This window comes from Eublepharis macularius, chromosome 7, assembly GCF_028583425.1.
Source record: "Eublepharis macularius isolate TG4126 chromosome 7, MPM_Emac_v1.0, whole genome shotgun sequence".
Taxonomy (NCBI): domain Eukaryota; kingdom Metazoa; phylum Chordata; class Lepidosauria; order Squamata; family Eublepharidae; genus Eublepharis; species Eublepharis macularius.
Window position 1 is genome coordinate 141817057 of NC_072796.1, and position 18352 is coordinate 141835408.

At 49.9% G+C, this 18352-nt stretch overlaps 1 protein-coding gene across 1 annotated transcript in view; it reads left to right on the forward strand.

Moving 5' to 3' along the window:
- ZC3H3 (zinc finger CCCH-type containing 3) overlaps positions 1 to 18352 on the forward strand; it is a 307903-nt gene that overhangs the window by 233842 nt on the left and 55709 nt on the right. Inside the window, exons 8-9 of the mRNA XM_054984638.1 lie at positions 1865 to 1934; positions 7677 to 7808. Of these exons, the coding sequence (XP_054840613.1) occupies positions 1865 to 1934; positions 7677 to 7808 (202 nt within the window). The remainder of the gene's footprint in view (positions 1 to 1864; positions 1935 to 7676; positions 7809 to 18352) is intronic.

An 18352-nucleotide genomic window follows, 5' to 3' on the forward strand; every position in this document is an offset into this window, starting at 1 on the left:
TGCCCAAAAGAAGCACAGAATTGCTGTGGGGGGCCTTTTGCTGCTGGCAGCCTGTTCTGCATTGTCTGCCCATGATTCTGAGAGAGCTGCTTGGTTGCAAGCAGAGATGGACTTCGAGCAGCAGCAGGCGGTTCTGGAAACCACTCAAGCTGATTTGCAAGACGCTGTTCTGCAGGTGGTGGAGTGATGCCCGGTAGACATAGGTGTTCTCTGGGCAGCCTTTCCCTCTAGAAGCCCTTCCCTCTAGGAGTTGCAGTGGCAAAAAAGGCCAATTCAATCCTGGGTTGTATCAAAGGGGCCATAGCGTCGAAATCGCAGGAGGTCATAGCTAGAGATGGGCACAAACCGGAAAAAACCCGAACCATGCAGTTCGTGGTTCGCTAACCACGAACTTTCACAAACCTGCCCCTGGTTCGCGAACGGGTTCATTTGGTTCATGAAAACATCACATCCGGGTCAGAAAATCATCACTTTTGGGTCAGCAGAAGGTCACTTCCGGGCCAGAAGAAGGTCACTTCCGGGCCAGAAGAAGGTCTGCAGGAAGTCCATCCCCTGTTGCCTAGGAAACTGATTGATTGGCACCAGGCTGTCTACAGTCACGAACCAAAAAACGAACCAAACAAACCAGCCTAAAGTTTGTGGAAGTTCGTCAGAAATGGGATCTGATGAACTGCGGTTCGCAAACCACGAACCAGCCTGGTTCGTGTTTAATTTTGGTTCATATTTCAGTTCGTGCCCATCTCAAGCCATAGCCCCTCTCTATACTGCCTTGGTCAGGCTGCACTTGGAATATTGTGTACAGTTCTGGAGGCCTCACTTCAAAAAGGATGTGGCCAAAATCGAGAGGGTGCAAAGGAGAGCGGCGAGGATGATCAGGGGTCTGGAGACTGAGCCCCACGAGGAAAGGCTGAGGGCCTTGGGAATATTTCATTTGGAGAAGAGGAGATTGAGGGGGGACATGATTGCTCTCTTTAAATATTTGAAAGGCTGTCATTTGTAGGAGGGCAAGGAGCTGTTCCAGTTGGCAGCAGAGGGTAGGACCCAAAGCAATGGGCTAAAACTACATGCACAAAGGTACCGACTGGATATTAGGCAAAACTTTTTCATGGTCAGAGTAGTTCAGAGGTGGAATCAGCTGCCTAGGGAGGTGGTGAGCTCCCCCTCACTGGCAGTTTTCAAGAAGAGGCTGGATGAATACTTGTCAGGGATGCTTTAGGCTGATCCTGCACTGGGCAGGGGGTTGGACTAGATGGTCTGTATAGCCCCTTCCAACTCTATGATTCTATGAGTTGGAGGCTTAACAGGACACACAAAATGGCTGCACCTTGGCTCAGGGTTCTAAAGGGACTAGGAGTCTCACATCAACATTGTTTCTGACAGAAGCCAGTTGAAACAAACCGGACTTCACCTGGAGCCAGAACACCAGCAATGACTATGCCCGGCAGATATCTTGGGGGAAACTGTTCCACTGCTGGGGCTCCGTTTTCTGAGACACTCCCTGCCTCCATTCAGCAGCCACAGGCACCCAGAGCAGAGCCTGTGGGAAAGGGGGGGGGGAAAAGGCTTCCCTTTAAAAACCAAGGGAACTGGGCGTTAAGGCCGCTTCCTCCTGGCAGCATACACCTGGGTTGCCTGTGACTGCAGGTGCTGGGGGGCGGGGGGCTGTCTCCAGATCAACAGTGAATCTAGCAGCCTGTAGAAACTGTACAGAAATCTCAGGTGAATCAGGAGTATTAAGGGGCGGGGAAGACATCCCAAGGCATTTTAACAGCCGGAGCTAGTGAACTTTTTTCCTTTGGGGCAAGCGTTTCCCTGGCTTTGTGAGCTTCTTCATAAACCTCCCTCCTCTTGGTCCTCTCGACAGGTTTCTTCGGGGCACATGCAAGAAGACTGACGGGACGTGTCCGTTTTCGCACAAAGTTTCAAAAGACAAGGTTGGTGGGGCTTTCTCGCGTGCCGGCTTAAGGGAAACAGCTTTCCAGTGGCTGCTGGGGAAGGCTGCGTTGCGTGCCTAAGCGTTTCAAATCGAATTCATTTGGAATTTGCTGGACAAGCTGTTCAGGCTCGTCGCGGGGTCGCTTCTCGTAATGAGAGCAGAGTGCACCTCTTAAACCAACTTGATGCATCAGTATTTTAGCACATTAAGCAGGCCCCCAAGTTCACAGCACCTGAGGCGGTCTGATGTTTGCAGGAACAAGGGGGAGAACACCCAAAGGACAGCAGCATGCCTGCATGCAACAGTGCACTAGAAAGCATGTGTGGACAGTGCCTGGAGTAAACTCAGAAGCCAGAAAGACGTGCTGGCATAAGATTTCCCATGGCTGAGGGTGGGACTAGCCCATCCCCGGGGCTTGCCGAAGCCGAATAAATTAGGCATAAAACAGGAATTCCGCACATCTGCAGAACAGAATTCCTCTGCAGAATTCTGCTTTCCTTGGAACGTGGACTTACTGGGCAGGTGACTTTAATTCTCTGCATGCACATTGCCCTGGGTTATGTTGACTGGGGGAGGGGGGGTGCCTAATAGATGTTTCCCAGCTGTTGCTCAGGTTGCTTACACATGTCACTCAGCAATTGTGAAATTGTGCATGCCAGCAAAAGGCTGCCAGGTTAGTGAATTTTAGGCATCTCCTTTGCTTCCCATGCGGAGTGTGGCGGTTCTGGCTGAGCTCCTGTGTCTCCATCAGCCTGGTGCCAGATTCTGCTGCTGCCTTTGCTGAGCTCGGAGTCCTTTTGCTGTGATTTATAGCTGAGAGGGAGCCGACCGCCCAGAGCCAGGGGCGGCAGTGACTCTTGCTCCCGTAGCTTCCTCTTAACCTGGTGATTACCAGGAAAGGTGATGGTAGCCTCATTTATCACAGTGCAGACCCAAAGAGAGTGGCCGGTGAGTGGATTCCTACAGCACAAATGGTTTTCTGCTGCACTTGGACTTCACTGTAAACAGGCAGAGCCACTTCGGTTGTCTCCAAAAGAGCCCTGGCTGTTAAAGGCAGCTTTCTCATAGCCTGTGTGTGAGTGCAGGATCCAAACCCTCGCCCAGAGGCATTATGCTCCTGCCCCCTTGCTGCTGCGGAGTCAGACTTTGCTTACCTCCAGCAGGGCGTGCAGTATGGTGAAGTTCTCTGTTGTTTATCTGTCTTTTCCGATCAGCAGGGTGTCAACAAAGCACTGTCTTCCCCACTGACTTTGGCAGTCCCTGTTATTCTCCAGCAGTAGCCATAGAGGTGCATGCTGCACAACGCCACACTCCAGGCAAAGATGAAAGCTGTATTAAACTGAATCACTTGCCAAGTGTCTTATTGACCGTCGCTGCTTTGAGCTTGGATTGTGCTGCTAGCATCATGCATTTTTTCCAGGGCCTGACCTCTGCCTTCTCAGTTTTATGTTTGCTTTGATTGAGCAAGGAGTTCTGGAGGCTAACTAAATAATAACTACATTAATAATAACATTCAATTTATATACCACCCTTCAGGATGACTTGACAGCCACTCAGAGCGGTCTACAAAGCACGTCATTATCATCCCCACAACAACGACACCCTGTGAAGTGGGTGGGGATGAGAGAGCTCTGAGAGAGCTGTGATTGACCCAAGGTCACCCAGCTGGCTTCAAGCAGAGGAGTGGGGGATCAAACCCCATTCTCCAGATTAGAGTCCTGCCACTCTTAACCACTACACCAAACTGGCTCTCATACACATTGTTGTCCTGTTGGCAGTTGGCCAGATGTCTTTTCTTTTTTCCAAGCTATGTCCCCAAGCTTCAGACACTGAGATGGCATGACAGGCTGGCTGATTGTCCCGTCCTGCCTATCTTGGCTGGAAGAACCTTGCTACTAAGAGACTTGTTTGAGTACCTGCCCACCGAATGGATTGCAAGACAGGTTACCTGTAGCCCTGTCCACACGTTACAGAGAGTGCTGTACCTGTACAGATTTGTAAGAAAAAGTCTACATGTGTTTGCTTTAAAATTAAGACTCTGTACCAGGCTAAATGAGGGGGTTTAAATCGCAAACTCGGCATACACATTGAGTGTCGTGTACGAATCACTTTGTGCCCAAAGAAAAATCGTGTACAGATTGTATTGTATGCAGCGTTACGTGTGTTTCAGGTGTGTAGCTGTGTTGGCCTGCAGTAGAACAGCAGGATTTGATCCCAGTGGCCAACAAGAGCCAAGGCCCCCTTTTTCAGATATGAGGAGTGGAGATCCCGGGGCCTTTATATCCCCGTCAGGAGGAGGGTGGGTGAAGCAAAGCAGGGAGTCGAGATGTAAAGCTACAGTGCAGCTTGATTGGAGCAGAAATGAGCATCTGTGGTGAGATAGGAAAGCATGTGCGTTCACTGAAATAGTGCTGGAGAATCTCCTCCAAGCTGGTAAAGCCCTCTGAGTGTTTCAGGTTTGTAGGACTCAGGACCAATGTCCCTGCTGTTGGCAGCCCCAGCTCCTCCCAGTTTGTCGAAAGACTCTTCTCCAGCCCTGAGTTTTTGGAGCTTGCGAAGCAGTGTGGGGCAGAGTGCCTTGTGCTGGCAGATATGAGGCTTCTGCCCTGTTCCCCACCCCTCTTCATTCCCATACATCCCCGTCAAGGAGGAGCTGGCCCTGCCCATGCTGAGCCCTCCTCTCCAAGGCCAGCAGTCAGGCTGAGGTCATGGCAGGTCCCTCACACGCCCCATGTGGGAGAGACTTCTGCAGTCGGAGGAGGTGAGCCAAGCTGAGAGGCAACTCGGTCCAAATCAAGGGGGCCAGGGGGGATAAAGGGACACCAGAGGTCAGCCCACTGAAGCTCAGGGGGGGCTGGACACTCTGAAAACGTGCAGTCCTCAAAAGCAGGGCATCCATCAGTGGCCTGCTGCAAACAGAAGAATTCGCAGAAGGAGAAGCTGACATAGGATAAGAAACAGGTTGTGATCAGGGTGGGCAGGGAGCTGAGGGGGGCTGTTGTGGGGGCCGGATCTAGCTCAGCGCCCACCAGACCCAGGGCTGAGGTCTCGCCCCCACTATTGGTCCTGCCACCCGGTGAGTCCCTCTATCCAGCTCTTGTTCCTTCTCAGCAGAGGCACCTGAGTGAAAGGAGCTTGCACAGGTTTGATGGGTCATTTGCTCAAGAAAGAGGCAGAGGTTGTTGTGACCAAGCCTTGTCTCGAGAGAGCCTGGAATTCCACCTGCCGGAGAGAACTGGACAGATATTCTCCTGTTCCCCTGTGGGGAGGTGGGAAGAAACGAAAACCGAACCGAGAGCCCTCGTTCTTCCACAGGGTCTTTGCTCCTTTCCATTTCAGTTGATCCTCTGGTTCAACAAGCAAACCAGAGTTCTGAAGTGAGTTTGCAGGTTTATGATCTTAGGAAAGCTGGTTGTGTAAACGGGCCTTCGGGCATGCAGGCTTGCTGGTTTTTTTCCTTCAGATTTTATCCAGATTTTTGGTTCTTCAAAGGCCTTCAAAACTGCTTCGATCATAAAATGGTCCAGTAGCATTTAAGATCATAGTTAGCAGATTCTGTTTTTTACAAGGTGAAGCAAGAGAGCCAGGCTCCCTGCTGAAATGCACTTTGCTGTTCGTTGCTCTTTCCAAAGCCTGGCAGAAGAGGGATCTTCGCATTGTTTCTAAAAGTCTGAGTCACCTGGCACTGCAGACCTGAACAGCTTCTCTCATTTGGGGGCTGGAAAATGGCAGAAAAGCGGCTGCTTGGCCATCCGGCCCCCAGGAGATTGCCTGATTTGGGTGGGCTGGGGCATGAAGTGTCGAGAGCAGGCGTTCAGTCCCCCGTGTGCAAATGGCTGGGTTAGTGGATGAAGGTTAGCAAGAGGCTAGGACTTGGGCCGAGGCAGGCTGCTGTTCCAACAGCTTTTCCCCTTGAGGGACTTGACAAGAATCAGCATTTTTCTCCCTAATAGAGCTTCAAAACTCTGTTGTGAGCAATTTGGAAATTCACGTTGAGTTTCGGGTTCATTAGCTGCCGGCTCGGAAAGACGTGCGCATATTCGAAGCTGCCTAATATGGCCACAGCGCACTAGCGCCTTGCATTAATGTTATTGTTATTTGCGTGGACATAGCGGGGTGCAAACAAGGTTAATTGAAATGAGAACGGCGCTTCCTCTTGGTAATGGCTCAGGCTTGACAGCTGGGAGGAGTTGAGTTTTGCATAAGAGCTGGCTTTATTATCCCTTTTTATTAGAGCTAATTTGATCTCTATATCAAAACCTACATTAAGGGAATCGTTTGCGGTCACGCCACCACCGACAGAAAGACAGCCCCAGAGCCCTGTCCTTTATTTTAATGTCTGCAGTTAAAAGACAATTAAAAATAAACTCTTTGCTTTTCAAGCACCCTTTGTTTTCTTTTCCACGGGTAGCTTTTAGCCTTCTCTCTTCCTGTCCTCTTCCTCTCCCACCCCGCTTCTCACTCTAGCGAACTAATTCAGTTAAAGCTTTAACACGTCCTTGGGGGGGAAAGTCACTCCCCCGCCGCCCCGTATAGCATTATGTCTGTGCTTATTGTGCGTTTGTAAAAATTGGTTGGAGGGTATCTGAACCTGCAGGATTGGCGATGCTGCGGCCGAGCAGGACAGGAAGCTACTTTGGCATGGAGGAGAGGCGCAGGAAGGGAAAGGAGGGCTCAGAAGGGAGGGCCAGAAGCCGGAGGAGGGACTCAAGCAACCAGAACAGCCATTTCGCCAACCATCTGGTTGCCCTGGGAGCTGGCGCAGATCTGAGGAGTTCTGATACATTTTCTTAGTCCTCTGGGGCGAACACGCTCTTGTAGCAGAGTAGTCGCTTTGGGAAGTCAGTGCAAGGAGTGGTCTTACACCGAGGGCAGGGGCCCACCTACTTCCGCATCATGCATGTGGACCTGGAGCAGAGGTGGTTCCCAGATCGATTACCTTTTAGTCGGAGGCGGCATGGATTGACCCTGGAGTTTTATACGTGCAGAGCGTGTACTTGGCCACTGGGCTGTAGGCCTTCCCTAGTCAGGAGTCATTAAGGTGCAGAAGTGGAATTGTCACAGCAGGCCAGTAATTTCTTTTTAATTATAACAGCTGGCGGAAGGTAAAGTTTTGTGGCTTGCGGCCTGATCGCTGGGGCTCCCCCGTCTGTCCTGCACACAGTTCGTTTTGCTCTGCTGTCTCGTGGTGGCAAAGCATGTAAATCTGAATGCCTGGAGTTTGGGTTCCGGTGAGAGCTGCCCTCAGATCCACGGAATCTGTACAGCAGCATCTGTCCTAAAACATTGGCGGGGTGTCCCTTCAGAGCGAAAAAGCATCCCCCCCCTGGCCTGTTGCAGTCACCTGTGGCTAGGATCTGTGCAAGAGCAAAGGAGGCCAGAGGCAGATATGGCCCCCTCCCTCGCACACACATGCACACACCGTCTAAAATCAGTCAGAATCCCAGTGGGAAGTTCTTCTCTTGGGGAAATAACCTGGATGAATTTGGTTGGGAGAGACCCACACAAGAGGCTCCACTCTCACAGACACAATATTCTCACACACACTCACCCCTGCTGTGAAGAGGAACAAAGAGCGTAAAAAATAAGCCAAAACGAACCTTTCAAATATATTCCTCATCACATTGTGTGGTGATTATACGTTTGTTATGTGTGTGTGTGTGTTTGTGTGGCTGGGGCACGGAATGCCCAAAAGGGAGCTGCAGATAACGCCACCTTCCTTCTGGCTCTGTCCTTCCAGATGCCTGTTTGCTCATATTTCCTGAAAGGGATCTGCAGCAATAGCGACTGTCCTTACAGCCATGTCTACGTGTCCAGGAAAGCAGAGGTGTGCTCGGACTTCCTCAAGGGCTACTGTCCACTGGGAGAGAAGGTAAGAGCAACGCAGTCTTCATTATTAAGTCAGGCACACTCTGCCATTTAATTCATTTCTTTATTCATTCGTTTGTGTCATTTATAGCCCACCTTTCCCACAGAGACTCAAGGCGGATTGCACAGTGTAAGTCAATATGACCAGCTAGCAACCAAGCCCATTGTGCAAGCAGCAGGCTCTAGAAGACTGCCTCCGGAGGGCTGGGCTGCCCGGCCGTCCTGCTGCCGCGCTGGGCCTTCCCGGGCCTCTGGAGGGCTGGACCGCCATGCCGGGCCGTCCTGCTGCCGCGCTGGGCCTTCTCACGGCCACACCGGACCTTCCTGGGCCTCTGGAGGCCCTGAGGAGGCCGCCATGGCAGCAGGGTGGCAAGCTGTATTGCCGACGGCTCACTTTCTACCCAGCGGAAGGGTCTGCGAGTGCTCCTGTGCAGGGATAAAAAGTGAGTCGTTGCCAATACGGCTCGCCGAGCTCTGAAACCAAGCAGAAACCTGAAAACAGAGCTGAAACGAAGCTTAAGTATTAACATAACATGCTAAACTATGCAAAATCACATAGTGCGATCATACATACAGCAGCAGACAGTACACACTACACACAGTAGTGTTGTCCCCTTTTACCAAAGCATCTTTCTAAAACATTTTGTTACAGCGCAGCCCTAATTACCTGTGTAGAAATGCCCTCCTGAATAGTTCAGTTGTGCATTGTTTGTGGAAGGTCTGGAGAGCGGGAGCTCTCCTGTCCTCTTCAGGCAGGCCACTCCATAAGGTGGGCGCCACAACAGAGAATGCGCCTGGGAACAGAGAACATAGAAACATAGAGCTGGAAGGTACACCAAGCAGGGGCCATCTAATCCAACCCTCTGCACAATGCAGGGAATTCACAGCTACCTCCCCACCCTCACCTCCCCCAGCAACCCCTGCTCTATGCCCAGAGGAAGGCAAAAACCTTCAGGACACCCAGCCAGTCTGGCCTGCAGAAAATCCCTTCTTCACTCCAAAGAGGCGATCGGCATTACTCTAGGCATGTATGAAACGGTCGGCACCGGCTCATCCTTCCACGCCCCCTGCAATCTGCGTGCGTTCATATTGAGTCATAAAATCGTCATTGCTATCAGACGGCCATCTGGCCTCTTCTTAAACACCTCCAAAGAAGGAGAAATCACCACCTCCCGAGGAAGCCTGTTCCACTGAGGGACTGCTCGAACTGTCAGGAAGTTCTTCCTGACGTTTAGCCGAAAACTCTTTTGCTTTTATTCTAACTTGTTGTTTCTGGTCTGACCCTTTAAGACAACAGAAAATAACTCCGCTTTATCCTCTGTGAGACAGCCCTTCAAATATTTGAAGAGGGCTATCATATCATGTCTCAGTCACCTCTCCAAGCTAAACATGCCCAACACCTTCAACCTTTCCTCACAGACCTCTCACCGTCTTTGTTGCCTTCCTTTGGACATATTCAGCTTGTCACCCTCCTTCTTAAACTGTAAAGAGTCCAGTAGCACCTTTAAGACTAACCAACTTTATTGTAGCATAAGCTTTCGAGAACCACAGCTCTCTTCGTCAGATGCATCGTCAGAGGCGAAGAGAGCTGTGGTTCTCAAAAGCTGACGATGCCTCTGACAAAGAATGCTGTGGGTCTCGAAAGCTTATGCTACAGTAAAGTTGATTGGTCTTAAAGGTGCTACTGGACTCTTTACTGTTCTCCCAGCTTAGAACACATGCCTCTGTTGCTATTGAACACACACAGCTGCTTTATAGTGAATGAGAACATGCAATGGACGTCTTTCTGATAGAGAATGGAAAAGACTTTCCTAGTTCAAGTAGATTATAATTATGGAGTACAAGTTAATTTCATGGAATGTTAATGGACTCAATTCACCCTCTAAACAAAAAGCTGTGTTACATTGGTTGTTGTGGGTTTTCCGGGCTGTATTGCCATGGTCTTGGCATTGTAGTTCCTGACGTTTCGCCAGCAGCTGTGGCTGGCATCTTCAGAGGTGTAGCACCAAAAGACAGAGATCTCTCAGTGATCTCTCTGTGTTACATTGGCTATCCAAACAAAGAAGTAATATGATTTGCCTACAAGAGACTCATATTAGAGATCAAGATGTTAAATATCTATTTAATAAGAAGTTAGGAAAACAATTTGTTTCGGCAACAAAACAAAAGAAGAGGGGAATTGTTATATATATTAAGGAAGAATTGCAACCCAAATTAATAGTTTCTGACAAAAATGGAAGATACCTGGCTGTGGAATTTTTATGTAATGCTAAAAAAATGTTGATACTTGGAGTGTATGCACCGGATGGCTCTAAGGATTTATTTTTTAAAGACTTAAGAGAGCAAATGGAACAATGGACTTACGATCATATAATTGTAGCTGGAGATATGAATGGAGTGGTGGATGTGCAGTTGGGTGAATGAGAACATGGGTCCATCAAGGTCAGTAAGGTCTGCTCAGACTGGCAGTCTTTCCCATCTGTTGCAGCCTTAGTTCTTTTAATTGGAGGTGCCAGGGATTGAACCTGGGGCCTTGTGCATGCACAGCCACAGCCCTTCCCCTCTTGCGGTGCTGCTTGTCACAAGGAGGTTGCCGTGGTCGCAACTCTTCCTTCCTTTCTTCCACTTGCTCCCCGCTTGGTGTCTGTCCTGTTGATGAGTAGGCAGAGTTTGCCAAAGAGCAGCCGTGCAAGACGCTGTTTTTCTTCATTTACCGATTTTTATCCCACCCTTCTCCGAAGAGCTGAGGGCAGCCTAGAGGGTTCCCTTTCCACCTCGTGGAAGATGTTCCCACCATCCTGTTCATACAAAAAATAGACTGCCAGGCCCAGTACTCTCAAATGTGGGTCCGGGTGAGGCCTTCATGCCCTGTAGCTGCTTCTGGGGAAGAAGGTGGCAGTTTCACCTTGAAAATGGAGAATGTAAAAACTTTCTAATGAGGGGCAGTTGGAGATTATTCATCTTCAGTACAATATGGAATGGAGACATTTCTGTGCTAAATGTAGTCATCTTTGGGAGAAATTTGGTGGAGTTCGCGTTTCAGTTACTGGGACTGTTATAGATCCAGAGGAGTTAGCCTTGTTAGTCTGTAGCTGCAAAATAGTAAAGAGTCCAGTAGCATCTTTAAGACGAACCAACTTTATTGTAGCATAAGCTTTCGAGAGCCACAGCTCTCTTTGTCAGATGCATGCTGTGGTTCTCAAAAGTCTATGCTACAATAAAGTTGGTTAGTCTTAAAGGTGCTACTGGACTCTTGACTATTTTGGGGACTTTTATAGAGCTGTGGATGTCTGTCCTAGGAGTACGGAATAAGGTGTGTTGCTTATAATTGTGTACTGCCCAGATAGGAGAAAGATGGACTGGATATCTGTAGGCATTCCGCAGTCACAATGACATGATATCATTTTATATGCAATGGTGTTTTAAAAGTGTACCTAAAAATGTAGTGTGTTAATAAGATGACAACCAGGGGCTTGCAAAGACAAGTGTTGTATAGATACTCTCATCGTGGAACTTGGGCGGGGTGGGCTTTAGCTGTCTCCTGACTAAACGCCCAGGCAAAACTATGCCTGTTCCTGTGTACCATGAAACGGCCTTTACTGCGGCAAGCACCCCAAGGCGATCCAGAACAAAAATCTCACCTTGTGAACTGGGGACGCAGCAAAGAACCGAGGGAGTATTTAAAATCAAACCCAGTGCGGGATATTTCTGAAAACCAGGGCAATTCGAAAGGTGCGTCTTCTGCGGTTTTCCTGAATGATTCTAAGGTGTTGAACAGTCAGGAGTGATTGATTTTAAATCTGGGTAAACTTGTATATGAATAAAACAGTAGTCCTGAAGAAAAGGGACTTTATTTGCGTGCTTTGCATTCTCTCATGTAGAAAAGGAGGGCGAGGAATGTCTCTTCTAAGACGGTGCCTGCGCTTCCGTGGTTTGTGTAAGCTCTCGTATTAAGAGTAATGAATGTGTTTTAGATCTGTTGCCTGATTAATGGGGGCATCTTTTATATCGATTGATCTAACCAATTAATTGACTAAAAATTGCAACCCTGCGCATACAGCAGAGACCCAGAAGTGGGAAGCCCAGCCTGCAAGTGATGGTGATGGGGAAGGAGGAAAAGTCCTGGAGCTGGGCTGCTCGTACCTCACAGGCCTCTCGGGAGCCGCTTTTAAGTGGCGCGTGTTTCTCATTCTTCACTGGAACCCCCTTGCTAGTCAAGGCCACCCTGTTTCTTGGCCAGCACATTGGGGCAGCTGGTCATGAGGAGCGGCAGTCTTGCAAAGGGTTTGTGGGCATGCTGGCTTTGTTTTCTGTAAGGAAAAGTGCTGGGAGGAAGCAAGGGAAATACCAGCCAGAGCTGTGAGATTGCACTGGCAGGGCGCGTAACCCATGGCCATTATCTCCTGTAAAAAAAATCCGTGATTCTTCCCTCCTCACATTAAACGCTGTTTGGCTAGCCTCAGTACTGCTGTCTGTAGAATGGGCATGAGAGCCATGTTGCCCAGGTAGGATTATCGCGAGGGTGGCTGGCAAGGTGGGAGTATGTTGCACATTAGAAGCAACAAACACGTTACTAGTCAGTATAGTTTCAGGAGGGCAGCCGTGTTGGTCTGTGGTAGAAGAGCAAACTGCATCATGAGGGGAGCCTTAACTCTCCAGAACTTATCTCCTGGGAAGCTTGCTGGTCTTTAAGGTGCTACTGCACTCAATTATCATTCAGATTAACCAAGTTACAGCACACCAGGCAGGTGCTCTTGTTCTTAATATTAATACTGCGCTTCTTACAAGTCTGAAATGCTTTTGTTGTGTTTTGGCCATGCCAACCACCACCTTGTAAGGTAGGCACGTTATTCTAGTCCCCACCCGGCAGGAGGAGGAGCTGCGATGGGGGTGTTGCGAGTTCCCAGCCGAGGAGAGCTTTGAACTGGGCGGATGGCAGCTCCGCACCTGAAGCCCCACTGTTTGCTGACCTTCAGCACAGCTGGCGAAAATTCACCCTTTTCCCTGCCCGGAGTTTTTGAGAGCCGTATTTAAATCTGCGAGGAGCTCTCTGAACTGGGCATCCAGTCAAGTATCCTGCTATTAATGATGCCGTAACTTTGTTTACACGGATCCTGGCGGATTCTCAGGGCACCGTCCCAAAATCATCCCACTGGGGCCTACGGGGCGAAATTATTTCTTTGTGTTGAGTGGAAATGGCTGAGTTGAAAGTGTTCCGTCTCCATAAAGTCCGGCCTATCTGCAGGTCTTTGAGGGCTCACCTTCCCCTTCACCCCGAGCAAGTCCCGGGCTCCCTTCCTCTGTCCTCCTATCCAGGGGATCCCTTGCCTGCTTCCACTTTGCCTCCCTGGGCAGCATTTGAGCTCTGTTGCCAACGCCCCACTGCACATTCTGTGTGGCAGAAGCTCTTACACTGAGCTGGCATTAGTAAGAAGTCCTCCCCAGCTCCCTCTCGCTTCATTCAGCACCTGCAAAAGTTTTGCTCCTCTGAGCGGGAGGTTGGCTCTTCCTGGGGAGTCCGGCCAGGCCTCCCCAGTTCACAGCCTCCATCAAGCGTCTCCTTCTTGAAAGCATTTGTTCTGTGCCTTGATGTATAGGTGTGCAAGGGTGATGTCCTGTCTGAGTAACGTGAAGGGTAGCCATGTAGCTGAAAGGTTGGAAAGAGGCTCTCTGAGAGAGAACCGCTCTGCAGGTGCTCGCCTGCCTGCCTGCCTGTGTCATTTATAGTCCGCCTTTCTCACTGAGACTCAAGGCGGATTACATAGCGTGAGATTAGCGCAATCAGTAGCAAGGACAAGGACAGGCATTTCCATACAGTGTCAAGGACATTTCCATAAACAGTGTCATAGGGTAGATGAATACAAGTTTACAAAGAGCATTAGCAAGGATCCAATACAGAGTTGAAGAATTGCTGAAACAGAACATCAGCAATTCTAGGACTGACATTAGACAACATGAAGCACAGGTAGTATATAGGAGTACATATTTAAAGCAACAGCTAATATGTAAGGCAACATAATGGTGAAGTCTATGGTTCCTCACTCATTCAGTTTTGCGTCATTGTGGAAAGCCAGGAGTGTGGGGGCACTCCTGACCTCCTCAGGCAGGCCGTTCCACAGGGTAGGGCCACCACAGAGAAAGCCCATGTACGGGCTACTGTTGATTTCGCCCATGTGCAGGCTGGCACCTGCAAGAGACCCTGTTCAGATGAACGAAGCTCACGTGGAGGGACATAGGGAGGGAAGCGGTCCTGTAGGTATGTCGGGCAAGGCCATGAAGAGTTTTGTATGTAATAACCAATACCTTGAATTGAACACATTGGGGGAACAGCAAGTGGTGTCAGCAGTCCAAAAACAAAAAGTTCATCATCATGTCTTCTGTGCAGGCACACATGGGAACTGTGCATGCCCAGGGTCTCCGGCTACGACCCTTCCTTGAGAGATGTGATTTGGCTCTGATCATATCATGGTTGGCTACTGCAGTCTACTTTGCATGGGGCTGCCTTTGACATCATGCAGCCGCTTTGGCTGGTTCCAATAGACTGCTAGCGGGTGTCAGTCTCAGGCATCACATCTTACCAGTTTTCAAAGCTCGCTGCAGGCTGTCGGTGCTGGTTATTACATAGGAAGCTCTTCTCAGTCTGGCACCAAAGGAATGCCTCATCCTGTCTGAGCGTGCCCCAGGTGAGACGTTCACCGCAGGCCCTGCTCTATGTGCCTCCAGGGTCAGAGGCTCGCTGGGGGAGCTCCAGAGGCAGAGCCTTTTCTGTAGTGGCACCTGGGTTCGGGAACGCCCTCCATTTATGCCATTACTTTTTCATGATTTCTAAGCCAAAACGCTGTCCCTTTTTAGAGTTTTAAGAGCCTCCCAATCTTATTTGTTGGTCCTTTAAACCATTTCGTCGACACCTTTTAAATCTGCAACTGTTGTATCCTTCCTTTGTGTTTTGTTTCTGCCTCTGTTGGTTTTTTTTTTTTGACATCTAAACAATAAAGCATCAAGTTGTTGTATGTATTTTTAATCAAACAAATAATCAGAGAAAACTCTGGGAACACGGTATTTTGAAAGGACCAGAGAGGAAAAGAGGCAGTGGTTGTGCGGGCTGGCCAGAAGGACATGTTTTGGCTCAGGGGGTAAGACCCACATATGCATGTGCAGAAAGGGCACCTGGGCCTTGTGGCATGGATCATGGCAACCAGTGAAAGTGGCAGAGAGGGATGCAAAGGTGACATCGGTAAGGGCGCTGCAACCAGTCCTCGTTGGCTTGGGCAGCGCCTGTAGGCTGCCCGCTGGGGAGGGTCCTCGAAGCCATCCCAACACTGTAGAACTCTAGTGCAATACAACAGCTTTCTAGGATGACAGATGATTCACAAAGTTGGTGGGGAAACATTCTGAAGGGGATGGGTAAAGGGATGACAGCAGCAAGAGAGCGCTAACAAATTAACCTTTGCTAACAGTGGTTTGCAGCGGAGTCGAAAATATTGCCGGTTGCGTGGCAGGAGACATTCTCTTCAAAGGGAACTCAAAGTAATCGGATAGCCTTTCCGCAGTCACCCAGCCAGCATGTGTACAATTATTTTAAAATATTCCAATTTAAATGAAAATATAAAAGAGATATTTAGAATATTTATTCTATTAGTGAACGTGCTTACTGCATCACTTTTGGAGTGTCAGAAAAGCATTCTCCTACAGATGATGGATAGCAGCCCGTAATTATATAGGGGGGGAAATTGCTGAGCATGCCATATTTAACTGGGGAGAGGAAATACCCAGCCTGGGCCATCGAGGGTTAATTTTATTCTCTAAATAATATAAAAAGTGCTGAGTCTGTTCCTTTTGCACAAAGTAGAAAGTCCTCAAATGGACCCCGGAGAGTTTATAATATTCTACTGAATCAAGTAAAAATGTTAACCTTGCTTCATAAAACGATGGCTTGTTAAAGATGCGCGGTCCCTTTTCTTGTGAATAATTTAGAAAGGGAGTAAATCTCTTCTCATTCTGCTTTCTTTTTTCCCTCCCTGTGTCCGAGATGCGGCACAGCCCAGCTGTCTGCAGTTTTCACTTCTAAAGGACAAGGGGAGGGAGGCGAGGCAGGGGGCTCGGAGTCAGCAGCGTTGTATGCACTTCAGAAGCCAGGGGGGCAAAGTCCTTGGTTTGCGGCTCCCGGACCGTGCGTAGGCCTCAGAGACCTCCCACCTTTGGCTCAGTATGGAGGGCTTTCTTGTTTCCCCGGGGTATGGCACCCTGCCGAGCGATCGCTTCCACTCTGCCGCCTCGCTTCCTGCACGCCAGCACCTTGACAGAGCGGGCCCTCTTGGGTGTCCCGATGCCAGCAATCGATGTCGCCCCGTCCCTCGTCTGTCCCTGCGGCCCCTCAGGCTCTCTGCCACTGTCCTCCAGGGTGTTGCCAGCTGCTGCTTCCTCCTGAGTCGCCCTGCCAAACTGCTCCCTCGACGAGGAAAAGGGCTCTGGTCCCTCTTTATCAGAGGGGGGCTCCAAAAGCCTGGATCCAGGAGCCAAGCCCGGCGGTAGTTTTCAAGGACCCTCCAAGAATCCCATGAAAGAACAGGAAGAGCCCAAGCGACGAGGGTGTCTCCCTCTGCCTGGGCAAGTAGCCCTGCCTCCACCTCCTCCCCTGGACTCTTGAGTCAGCCCCAGAACCGTCTGCAGCACTGGAGAACACTCCCACGCTGCCCTCGCTCCACTGGGGCACCTGCCCCCACAGCTGAGCATGGCCCCCCTTCCATCGGAGTGGTCTCCTGGGAGGTGGGGTGTGACTCTCCGACACCACCTCCATGCAGGACTCCAGATGTCTCCAGAGGAGTGCTAGAGCAGCCCCTTGCTCACCCGCCATGCCTGCATCCAAAGCTCACAGAGCTAGCTGTGGCCCTGGTGGTGGCCAATACACCCCCACAGATGGTGGTCTGGAACAGGAGTGCCTGTAGCCAACCTCCTCTTGTTCCTGCCGTGGTTCCGGCCTTCCATTCCCCTGCCCTGTGTACATCTGCATATTCCTGGGCTGGGCAGCCTTCATCCCGCCCGCCCCCTGTGCCCCTTCTTCTCATTGACTTTATTTTATCAAAAATAAAGTGGTGGTGACCCGAGGGACGTGCCAGTTCTGTGCTGTCCCCATCCGTTTCCTCGAGGCTGCTGGAATTTTCACGCCAGGCATGGGGACTAAAGCAGGTCTCTAGAAAGGCAGCACATAAATTTTCTAAATCAATCAAGCAATCAAACAAACAAAAGGAACCTGCATATTGAGGCAAGAAGCCGGTGCTAAGAGGCCACATCAGAGGGAAGCTCCAGCCTCGGTGACTTGTTTGTTGGGTTGGCCACGATGTGAAGCAAGACGTTAGATTCAGGGAGGCTGTTCTTATGTCCTAGTAGCAGGTCTCACAGACTGGGCCGGAGCAACCTAGGGCGCAGTGGGAGAGTTGAGAGTGTGCTGAGAGCAATCAGTTCATTAAATAATTAAAAGATTCTTGGACCCATGAGATTAACCCCTGAAAGAGGCTGCCTGCTGTGTCTCTGCGTGATCCACTGCTCTGGCCTTGCTGCCTCCTGTTCTGCATCAGATGAGATCAGGTTGTTCAGTCTTTCACAGTGCACAGACTGCCCAGCTTGGGATAATGGCTTATTTAAAACGTGTCAGTCTTCCCGCCATGCCGCTTATAGTCCTGTTTACCCCAGTCTCTGCTGGGACAATGCCTCCCCGCCCCCTGAGTCCAAAAACTACAATCCCAGACTCTTTCCGTTTAAAACAAGGTGGCCGCTGTTTGCTCCCAGCCTCTCTACATTTGTAAAAAATCAGCCTTTGCTTATCTCACCAGCGGCAATTGTGCACCGTGTGGGATTTCTGGGGGGAGATGCCAGTTTCTCCAGTGCAGAGCTAGAAATTCCTGCGCTTAGTCCCTCTCCCCTCCAGCCTCACACTTCCAGTCTCAGCATCTCTTTCCCACTCTTGCCTCATGGAGCAGAAGGAACATCTCAATTACAGACTTCAACCGACTTTTAAACAAGTTTACCTGGCCGGGGGGGGGGGGGGGACTTTCCCTGAGAATTGTTAGCAGCATCTAGCTTCCTCCCAGAATTATAATACCCGGGGCCCTTTAGGGGGGAGAGGAAGCTATTGACATTAAATTGTAATGTGCAAGCAGAGAATTCGGCATCCCAAGAATCTCCTCTCCTATGAAGCGATTACCTTCCCCCTCTGCCTCTGAAGGTGGGTTGGAAAATGTTGTGGCTGGCATCATCTCAGAATCCCAGAGGTGTGACGGAACAGAGTTCCCCGTTGTCTGGGACAGGAGTCAGTGAGCTGGTTGAGGCTAACAGCTAAGAGAAATAAGCTGTGATCTAGCAGATCCCTGAATCAAGCCCTGCCTCTCCCACAAACTCAGCCTCTCTCAGAGCTCAGTAGTACCTTTAAGACTAACCAACTTTATCGTAGCCTAAGCTTTCGAGAACCACAGCTCTCTTCATCAGATGCGTTGAACTGAACACCTGCCACCTGCAGTCACAAACCTGCTCAGCCATTAGAAGTGCAGATGG